Consider the following 11,640-nt stretch of genomic DNA (forward strand, 5'->3'; position numbering starts at 1 on the left):
TGGGTTTCTGTATAGCACTTTGTGACATCTGATAATGTAAAAAGGGCTTTATAAATACATGTGATTAATTGATTGATATTGTTGATCATTTTAACTTGTCTTAAAGCTTTTATGATAGGCCTAGTAGGAGGATAGGTTATTGGTCATTTAGTTTTAAACCTCGCATGGAGGGTCGACGTTTTCCTGCCCCGCACGGATAATTTATTTCTTAATAAGCTAAAACTTTATTAAAGTTGTCATTCAATGTTTCTATAGGCTATTAATGTTATTTGTTCTAGCTTATTATTAGTTCCTTGGCTACATTATGTTTTTAGGCTATTCAAACAATGTTTGAGAGGGATTCTTTATTCATCGTTTTATCAGGAGAAAACCATGCATAAAATGATGAACGTGGATAGCCCAAAGTCATACAAAGCCTATCAAATGGAGAGAGAAGGGAATATAGCTTGTTTTTTTATAACCACTAGACACAATATAGTTAGGAATAGGTTTAGGCTATGAGGCCCATGCATCCGCTCTCGACTACATTCCTCTCTTGCGTTCTGTATATAACATATTTAAATAAACTATCGGGAATAGGAAAATTACTCGAGTGCTGCCCTGCTGTGCACTGCTGACTCTGTTTTTTACTGCGCTGTGCCAGTGAAGATCAAATAGGCTAAACCATCATCTATCACATCACGATGTCGTCACCATCGACAATGGCTGTCAATCATCGTCGATAGACGATACTATCGTAATATGTCCAACCCTACTGGTAAAGCATTCCGGTTTATAGAACGAGCCTTACCAAGGTCGCCCAGACTGTCAAGTACCTGGCCAAGGGCAGGGTGCTGCTCTGCACTGGTGAACCTCACATAGCTGTGCACTTTAGCTTGTGTCCTTCTCCACACCTGAAACAGTACACATTGTATTCATACATATTAATGGTTCTCTGCAGCTTTTTGATCTAATCCCTCCTGCTCCACCGCTCTCCCTCCCTCATCAGGAACCATTATGGTTCAGACACACTTATGGGTCTGACTATATGCAGCTTCCTCCCTAACCACAAGCTGGCTGCTACTGCAACCCTTTGTTTATAAATGTCCTTACTGGCTGGTGATGTCTGACATTCATCCATCCCACAGAACGGACTTGATTGATGTTGTCTGTGACTGTCGCAAGGAAGGCCAACATGTTGGGCAATGTCCATTGCCTGTCAAGACTTCCAACATTTCATTTTGGGGACCATGATAACAAAGACTCGGGGGATGGTTTTTAATGATTTCTTGTCCCTTATGACAGAATTCTGAAGTGAATAATGGTATTCATGTATGCTTGACCTCAGTGTAAATAATATTTCATATACACACAAAGAAAATACACATTTATGAAAGCCTGGAAACATGCTTAGATGATCATGAAATATAATTCCATTCACCAGCAGGTGGCAGTGTGTGTAGAGTTATATTACTGTTCTAAAGCTGCTGCTGCTGCTGCTAGGTACACCGTGGTGTGTTATACAGTCAACCATACATTTCCATACAGCCCTTTATTCTATTGCCTTGCTTTCCATGTATGTTTTATATGTTCTTGTCGTTGGAGCTGAGCTCGTCAGCTTTTGTCTGTTCTCTCTCCAGGCTCTGGTTACTGCTCTGCGCATCCCTATCCTTCTCCAGCAGGGGAACACAGGTGCACCCCACTGCCACAGATACGTAGCTCTCTGTGTATGAGTGGCGCCCCCCAACGCAGGAACCTGTGCGTCGCAGGATGACGGAGGGCATGTACACGGGGGTGCTGCGGTACTGGTCGCTCTCCTGACCAAACGGTCCTATCAGACAGCCTTTACACAAGCAATATGCCTCGGGTATGAACCTGGGATACCTGGCTGGGTCGTGGGAGATCCTGTTGAAGGGGAACCATATATAATTATATTGACCCATTCATAATTACTGTGGCCCACTTGACATTTAGACCCAGGTATTCCTACCTGTATGCCCAGGGAGACAGGCTGAGAAGGTTGACGGGAATCCGAGATTTCCTGTCGGGGACAGGGCGTCCCCCTGATGGGCAGGTGAGATTCTTCCGCTCCAATGGTGCAAGCTGCAGAGTGTGGTGGAACGCACTCAGGACGCCCACCGAAAGCCGCCCAAACATCTGCTCGAGGATTTCTTCCGGTAAGTCCAAACACTGTCGGCCCCGGGTGGACTTCTTGGACACCTTGGCTACCGATGCCACATCGCATAACAGCACCAGAAGCAAACACACGAAAGATACTCGACCAAACATTGTTGCGCACTTCTGTTGGACACGAAATTGTAAACTTTTACTGCAAAGAGAGAAAAAATGTATCGTCGGGCTATACAGCATTGGTTTAGAACCCCTTATATAGTTTTTGACGTCTGCGAAAACTTCCGTCTGTTGTCGGGTCCTCCCATGTAATTCTTGTTGCGCAGATGAAAACATTGCACTGCGCTCTGAGTCACTCGAATGGTTGCCGAACTGCAGGTACTCATACAGCTATTTCCCACTCTGAAATATTTTCGGGATAGAATGGATAGCCGTAATAGGAAATGTTTGGTTGATTATGACAAGAATTCATCCACCTGCGCTCGGCAAGGTTCATACTTTCAACTTTCCGTATCTACAATGCAATATTTTAAAGGTGGAGTTGTGTTGTATAATGCGGAGTGCCTGGATACAGCCCTTAACTGTGGTATATTGGCCATAGATCCCAGAGGTGCCTTATTGCAATTATAAACTGGTTAACATAACTAGAAGAGTAAAAATAAATGTTTTGTCAAATCCGTGTTATACAGTCTGATATACCACAGCTTTCAGAAAATCAGCATTCAGGGCTCGAACAATCTGGTTTATAATTAATCTTTTTAACACCCAAATCCATGCATCCAAAATTAACAAGAGCACAAATGTATGGTATGGTGACTTTTTTTTTATTATCTGAAAATAGACAAATCATATGCATATATGTACTTCTTTGCCTCAGTCAGAACACAAAAAGCCAGGGAAGACTTTCGGATAAAAATAAATAGTGCTTTGCAATTTAAACATCTTTTATAAAGTATACATTTAAATGAGGAGCCTCTAAACCGGGTTAAAACTGTATTACTGTCCTGAGGTTACCATAGAGTTAATAACAATGGATTTTCCCAGAAAGTTTCCAGGTGATAAAATGCATCAAGGCTAGCATATGGGAAAATAATCATCTCAGTTTGCACCACTCTGGTGGAATGCGATGTATAGATTCTTTGAACTTGTTGTTCACATATATGATCCGGATCCATGCTATAGTAGCGGGTCCAAGATCCAGGACCAGAGTACCAGGTATTGTAATGAGTCAGCGCGTGTCGCATGGAACTTTTTTGCCCATTGTAAACAAGCTACCTAGCTAGCTCACTAACATCATGTAGAATGTGCGGCTTGCTAATCGCACCCTGAAACTGTTATTTTCAGGTCTTGTGAAGCAAAACATGTTCTGTAGAATTCTCACAAAACGCTCCAGGAAACTGAACCAGAGTGTACCGAATTTCATATGTGAAAACGCCCTTACTGTCAAGGAGGGGAGGAGGAAATCAGGGGTATTTGGAACTGGCTACTCTGGTAGTAGGTCGTCTCCCAACTCTTCATCAGCAAAGTCGTCATCCTCTATGTGCTTCTTGGGTGCAGTCTTTGGTGGATCCACATAGGAGGCATCTACACGGACACAAACACATTCAGTTACTATTGATTATCATATTGCACACATGATCACTCGCCATATTTGGCAACTGTGTACCACACTCCCTGCAGATACTGTGGGGTGTCCACAGTGAAACCCACGTTAGAACTCCACTGTAAGCGAAATGTATAAACTATCGTAGCAGCACAGACTAAAAATATTGTAAGGGGAACACAAGACCAATCCCCTGAAAATAAATGCTTGGAAAGAGAGGGTAAGTTACTTCATGAAGGTGACAGCTGTGTCAGTGCTGACAGAGAGGTAGAGTGTGTGGTCTATGGTCCACTGCCTATAGACAGATGGATGGCATACTGCTTCTCTCTATATAAGTCTGTCTGTTTAGTCTGGGCCTCTGTCATGCTTCTGTCCACAAGGTGTTAAGATGGATCAGGGGCCTGACGTGAAAATGATGGCAAAGAGGAAAGAGTTGGAACACCATTGAAAGACTGCGGTAGATCTGTAAAATGGAAGACAAAAAACCTACACTGCAAGTCTTCACTGTTGAAAGTGGGAGGCAGTGTGTGTGTCTCATCTATGTCTCACTGGCTGCTGACCTCGTAGGGTTCATTGGTGCCAGCCAGTGCCTTCATCTTGGCTCTCAGCCTTGGCTCTGGTGCCATGGCTGCGGTGCCCACTGTCTGAGAAAACACAGGCACAGGATGAACCTGCTTGCCTACTGTTGGAACTGGCCCCTTCAATACCCTGTAACTGCATGGATCACATTTAGCAATAATTGTTACACTCTGTTAGAGAGGGATAAACAATGAGAGGCTGTTTAATACCACATGCTTCTCTGTCCTCTGTGTGTATTTGAGAGAAAGGAGGGAGAGGGAATGTGTGGCAGCTCTAGGCTCAGATGATAGGTCCGTATGGCGGTCCAGAAAAGTGGGGGACAGGCAAGAGACACTCACATCTGGCAACCAGGTAGTCATGGAAACCACTCCAACCACAAAAACAGGAAGAGGAGGAGGCCCAATATTCCGTTGGCCCTCACAATCCTCAAATCACAGCCTTTCAAAGGCCTCACTCACCCAAAAAAATTCAGTGAGATTTCCAGTGGAAAAGCAGCCCCTTTTTCTGCCTCAAAACGGAGGGAAAAAAATGTACTGCACATACCATGAGTGTCTAGGTATGTATTTCCCTGTCAAAGGGTCAGCTGTCAACTGTTGGTGCGATCAGACCTCCCTGTGCAAGAAGAGGATCAGCTTACACGTTTAGATCAAAGGGAACCATTGATTTGGAAGTGTCTGAGAAGTGCTTTTAAATCATACTGGATCCTCAGTTACAGAGTAGTCATAAGTAGATGACTTTGCTGAAGTAAAATAACCGTAATAACAACCCCAGTTTTTAATAACGACCACTCCAAAATGTGCGTGTACAAGCACTATGTATTCAGAGTTAGTAGTCAAGGGGGTCAAAAGTGGGGAAACTCTTAGGGGTGTATGCAAGAAGGGAGGTTCTCTCATATTGGAGAGCATTTTCAGCTCTCTCTTTGCAATGTGATCAGTGCAAACATTCTCTTGAGGTGGTGAGTTACAGGAGGGAGTCATTCCTGGCATACATAGCTAACAGCAGCCTGCTAGAAGACTTCTTGGACGCTGTGAATTGGGAATGTAGAGCTAGACTGTAGTTCAGCCATTGAATTTGAGAATTAAAATGTTGGTGTTTCTTTTTCTAACATACTGGAAAAGTTTAATTCCTTCACTTTTACCTAAACAGTTACTTTATACCTTAACACTGTCACCTGGCTTTGTGTATTTGACAAACAACAAAAAAAATGATGTAGTCATTACTTTCATGAGAAATGGAGTAAAGTAATGCGTGACTTTTTCAAATTGGGTAGCATTATTACAGTTACTTTGTCAAACAACGCGTTTCCATGATCCCATCTCCACTTGTTTCCTCATTTAGCTCGAGGGAGCAGAGAAATTAGGGTGTTTAGAGAAATGTCATGACAGCTGCTGTCCATAGAAATGTATAGGAGGGTGCATCTCTGATCTTTGCCATTGATCGCTACTGTGATAGCAAGTGGCAAGTGTGTCCTCTATACATCTCTGAGTCCGTGTACGTGCGGTCTATAACCAGTACTGGCAGCTCGAGAGAGATTTTGAATGAAAAGATAGGAAATCCTGTGTGGCTCAGTCGGTAGAGCATGGCGCTTGCAACGCCAAGCGTCGTGGGTTCGATTCCCACTGGGACCACCCACTGGGACCACACATATGTAAAAGTAGTGGCCCCAGCCGACTTGTAAGTCGCTTTGGACAAAAGCGTCTGCTAAATGGGATATATATATATATATATATATATATATATTATATATATATATAAATCTGTACAGATGTTTGGCTTAGAGTATATATGGCTAATTAAGTAGCCCATGAGATTGTGTGGTGTGTCTTTGTGTGAAGGGTTAGCACACTGTGTGTGATCTAATGAGGATCCTAATAAAACACCAAATGCCAGACCAATCTGCCACACACAAAGTGTACCAGTGCCCTACTCATCTGCTTTGTTATCCATCACTGAAGGGCCATGAGAGAATTAAAAAAGAGGAGTAAATGACTGAAAGACTAAGCTTGTGTAAACATTTGTACAATTCCACTTCACTACCGAGTGCTGATGGAGGATTAGCTGTGTTGTTTGAAGAACATGGCATGATAATTATTGCTTCAACACTGAAAACATCAGCAAGTATACTGCATACTGTAGAACTAAGCAATTACTATTATAACATAAAATGGCAGAGCATATCTAGTGTAGGAAACCACAATAACTAGTCTGGTCATGGACAAATTTCAGAGATTCTTTGGGCAAGTAGTATGTAGTCAAATCAAAAGCCTTTGACCCTTTATGTGCCAATGACAATGATGGGTTCGTAGTAATAATTGTTTTCACATGGTCAAGCCAGAATAACAATGTTGTTTTAACTTGTTCTAGTTAGTACAGAAAAGTAACAGCTGGATTAAAAGTATTGGAAAGGGGCATATACTGTATCTACACAGAGAAGGCGTGTACTGATGACCTTCATAGGTGGGGTGCAGACCGGGTCAGAAGTACCCCTTGTCGAAACACACCCAGGTACAACAGTGGGGCAAAGAGCGATTTAGAAAAGGTTAATTGAATAGGTAGGAAAGGGTTACCATCAGAAGAGAAACTCCGGGTCAGAGATGTAATGGAAATGTATTGGGTTAGGATTAGCAACAGTGGGATTAGACAGATAAACATCATGTCATACTGAAAGTCAAACAGCTCTTTTTCTTTTACTATCTAATGTCTATTCGGACCAATGCCTTCTTTGGGGGGTGCGGACAGGGTTCGGGGTTCCCAATTTCAAGACAGCAGTGAAGAGAACATAGATAATTGGTTAAATTAATTTTTGTGAGTGATTACAATCCAAATATAACTAAACAGGGTTGAAAATGTGTGTCGACATATGGAGGTGTTCAGGGTCCTGTTCTAGCCGGGTCAATCACCACTGCTGGCGCTGCCCTCTCTCCGGGCCCCTCTAGCACTGCCCTCCCTTGGCGACTTAACCCGCTAGAGTGGAGAGAGAGAGAGATGTCTCTGTTCAAATCCAACATCAACCAAAACAACAACACATACACTCTGATTTATCCAACTGTTTGTTGGTTTCTATAGTGAAAACAAAGAGACTTGCAGAGAGCAAAAACAGCCACAGACATTAGAGTTGATCATGTCAGCAAAGCCTGGGCCAGTTAACAACAGAGCAGGAATGAGAGATTCGCTCCTTAGAAGGACCGTTCCGATCCAAGAAAATCTCAGTGCCGATTTAGGAGCAGATGGTTCTGATTCAGTGAGATGTCGGTATTCTCTGTCTGTTTTACGTAGGAAAGACACAGTGAAGCCAGTCTCCAGTGGCCTCAAATGGTGTTGTGTCACTGTCTGTAGCCTTAGACAAGAGTGTAGTGAGTAAGTAGAGTACCTGATCTCTGATCTCCTTCATCTTCTCCACCCTCTTCAGTTTGGTGGCGTAGTCCTGGACCTCTTTCAGACTCGTGTGTGCACAGCCTCACCAGAAAACCCAGGCCTGTAGGGGGACATGGGAAAAACACACACCCATAGATCAGCATCAATACATAATTGTTTATAAACCGTTACATTAGAGAAGTAATGCTGAGAGGACAAGAAGGGATTGGGTGGATTACATTCAACGTTTTCCAGGAATTTCCGGTGGATGTCTTTGTAAGTCTCCGGGGCTTTCTGGTAGTTTCCTGGGGATGAAGGAACAAGGAGCAGCAGTGTTCAGGTTATTGCACATGGGATTATTTCTCTCTTGGTAAGGGTGATATTCATTCTGACTAAATGTTTTTATTTACATAATAACTCACTTTGACGTGGATGATAAACTCACCATTTCTCCTGTAGCAGCTGGTCACCATAAACTGCCACTTCACTTGAGTTCGCATGAAACGACTTGTCAAGTTATCAATACTGCAGGGGCATGATACAACATTACTTTTGTCTCCAGGCTACTGGACAGATATGCCGGAATAGAGGCACAACAAACAAAGCATATCACTTGTTAAATGATGATGTAAAAACTCAAGACACATACACAGCAATATTATAGTGAGATGAGGACTACAGACTCACTGGATTAGTGTGGCTCTCTCAAAGTACTGGACGGCCTTCTCACAGAACTGAGTGTCAATGTAGTAGGCCCCCAGCCACTCAATAACGTCAATGTTGGAGGGGGAATACCTCAAGGATAGAACAAGAACAAAGACCATGGAGACAGTACAGATTTCACCCAGTCTTCATGCGACTGATTTTTGTAATCAACTACAGGAGTTCCTACAATTTAGACTTGTGAATCAAAATAATACAGATACGCTTTGAAACTTAGAAGTATATCATGATTATCTGATGATAGAAAGTCCCCGTACTGCGTTGAGAGAGACTGACCTCGTAGTAGTACTGGAAGGCCTTAAACTTGTCTCCCTCGCTGTCGTAGAGCTCTCCCAGTTCGGCCATCACCTGGAGGTCTGTGGGTGTCACACGGATCAGCTGCAGCAGCCACTCTATGGTCTGATGGGGGTCCTCCAACATCTCAAAGCTGAGCTGCAGTCAAGGATCACTTATACGCAAAACATGTAGCCTTCTATATATTATAATAACGCTCTAAGTTGTAGACAAGCGCTCCTTAAATAACATTGTTTTTAGGCAATGCTCAAAGACCCAGTATTCTGTGAGGATACAGATTGGCAAGCTGCCACATGACCTGAGCGCTGTTCCTCAGGATGGCTTTGAGCTTCAGGAAACAGTCTAGAGACTCCTCCAGATGCCCCAGACGCTTATAGGTCAGACCTGAGGAAAAAGCACATTCTGTGGGAAAAGGAAGGCTACTGCGCAAGATTAATAATAGCATATTAAACAGATCCCTGAGCTCCCAATGATCTTGCTGAGTCCTGACTCTTTTATTTACCCAGGTTATATACAGTAGGGCCTCAGTGCAGGACAAGTCGTTCCGGAGAGCCTCCTTTTAGAACTCTGTAGCCTTCTCATAGTCCTTCACAAACACTGTATCGTCCTTGTTGATGAGCGCCGCTGGGTTGTAGCGGTCGGCCGTCATGGCCAGGTCAGTATAGTGGTCAGCCTGGTCATAGTCCTTCTTGTGATGTATCAGAGCTAATCTCAACAAGAGATCTACATATGCCATACAGTTCAAGGAAGTACGCTAATGATGATTGAACATAGGAGTATTTCCCTAATATGACTATATAATATTGATAATCAGAATGAGAGGGTCTTGCCAGGAAGGAGAGCTTCGTGGCTGCAGCACTCTTCACTCTGCTGTCTATCTTCTCAAACGTCTTCAGAGTCTCCTCAGCCTGTGGAAGGAACCCAATCACTTAGCATCACTATAACATTTACACACTCATATTGCATACAAACACACACCTCACAACATCTGACAAGGGCATTACACATATACTCATTTGTTTGTAACACATACCTCAAGCTTAAGAGCCATGGGGTGGCAGGGTAGCCTAGTGGTTAGAGCGTTGGACTAGTAACCGAAAGGTTGCAAGTTCGAATCCCCGAGCTGACAAGGTACAAATCTGTCGTTCTGCCCCTGAACAGGCAGTTAACCCACTGTTCCTAGGCCGTCATTGAAAATAAGAATTTGTTCTTAACTGACTTGCCTAGTAAAATAAAGGCAAAAAAAAATGGAGGGAGTGAAGAGGAGAAAAGCTGTGGTGAAACAGCCGAAGGGAGAAACAGATACATAGACAGAAAATACAGCGTATACACATACAGCCAGGATGGAGTGAAAAGGGGGAAAATGCCATTTCCTTCATGTGGTACAAGGGAAGACTGTTCACAGTCGGTGACACACACCAACCTGATTGAAGTCCCTCGGTCTCAGGTAGGTGATGGCTTTGGTGATCTCTAGGTCGTTTTACTGGAAACTCTTCACCATGTTCACACACCTACAGAAACAACCACACCGAGTATTGCCATTACTGTACCAAGGGGACGCCAGGCCACATTTACCCTGTATTGCCCTCTAGTGTTGAGGTTTGGAAAAACACTAGTCAGATCCAGCAGCGAATGTCGGGGAGATGAGCTTGGCTGATGCCATGATGAACTTCTCAGCCAGGGCTTTTTCCTGCAGTCAAGAGAACAGATTCCAGTGGCCAAATACAATGACTGAAACATTTCATACAGATGAACAGTGATGTTTTGTATAATGTATAAACAAGACTGTTACCGTTCTCTCTCCATCTGGTGAAGCTTGTCGTTCTTGATGGCTTCAAACACCAGGTTGGCATGGGTGTCATCCTGAAAACAAATCTAACGTGGATGACTTTAGAAGCATAACATGCAGTAAGTGCTACTACAATAAAGCCTAGAACTTACCATGTTGTGAAGCGTGCAGACTGGACTCCTAGTGTAGTGTACACTTCACTGTGCTGACTGTTCGGTTTGAGAACAGAATAGAAGTGCTCATGTTGGGTGGGATGTACTTATCGATCCCCCAGAAGACACAGATGAGCTTCTGAAAAGCCTTCTTCATCCTTTCTATGTCTCCAATGGCGTGGTAACACACATGATCAAGTTAAAGCTGTTGGGGCTCTCGCTCAGGGCGTCGTAGTACTTGCCCATGGGGATGATGACGACATTGATGTTCTGCATGACCTTTATCCTTCTGCTTGAAGCAGATGTTGGTCATGTTCACTTTTAACCTTCCTGGAAAGAAAGTAAAAAATAGTTTTCTGACAAACAGGTTTTTGGTCTAGTAATGCTCATCAGTGCTGGTCTGTCATTTCAGGGGCTAATCTAAAATAAGACATCTTCTCCCACCCACCTGCATTACTGAACATCTTGTTCTTTACGATGACCTGGTAAGTGTTCAGGGCCTCTGCGTACATGTCATTGTTAGTGTATTGAGTCGCCAAGTTAATAAAATACCAAAATATCAACTCTGATCCCCATGATCGGACCAAAATTGACCTTAAATACATTGCGTCTCACAAGCAGGTGAAGTCCAGGTGATGTGGACTGATTAGTATTTCTATTGACAGTTGTTATTGTACTCACAGAGCAGGTGAGGTCCAGGTTGATGTGGTCTGCATTGCCTGATTGCTCCCTCTGTCTCACCAATGCTCTGTCCTTCCTCTGCCTCTATCTAGGGCAAGGGTTCCAAAACTTTTTTGGCCCATGACCCCATTTTAATATCTGAAAATTCTCGTGACCCCAACCATGCGGAAAAATAATTATGTAATTAACAGCCAATGATTCGTTTTTTAATTGGGGCCATGGCAATCATTTGCAAAACATTCTAACAGTATTTCTGATTGTATACTCAACTCACCATCATATATAATTTATCTTATCTCACCACCATTAATGAGATGGGTGTCCTTGATGCATATCGCGTCGGAGCTTCTCAAAGT

General features: G+C 43.3%; 1 protein-coding gene and 1 pseudogene across 1 annotated transcript; both read right to left on the minus strand.

Moving 5' to 3' along the window:
• Nucleotides 1-1,243: 1,243 nt before the first annotated feature.
• il17d (interleukin 17d) lies at nucleotides 1,244-2,460 on the minus strand. The gene is made up of 2 exons (XM_064975528.1): nucleotides 1,970-2,460; nucleotides 1,244-1,884 (listed from the first exon to the last, which is right to left on the minus strand). Exons 1-2 carry the CDS (start codon nucleotides 2,443-2,445, stop codon nucleotides 1,563-1,565), a joined length of 798 nt encoding a protein of 265 aa, XP_064831600.1. The 5' UTR covers nucleotides 2,446-2,460; the 3' UTR covers nucleotides 1,244-1,562.
• A 1,132-nt stretch (nucleotides 2,461-3,592) lies between these two features.
• Nucleotides 3,593-11,356, minus strand: LOC135546967 (intraflagellar transport protein 88 homolog; annotated as a pseudogene).
• Nucleotides 11,357-11,640: the final 284 nt, after the last annotated feature.

This window comes from Oncorhynchus masou, chromosome 10 (assembly GCF_036934945.1).
Source record: "Oncorhynchus masou masou isolate Uvic2021 chromosome 10, UVic_Omas_1.1, whole genome shotgun sequence".
Classification (NCBI taxonomy): Eukaryota; Metazoa; Chordata; class Actinopteri; order Salmoniformes; family Salmonidae; genus Oncorhynchus; species Oncorhynchus masou.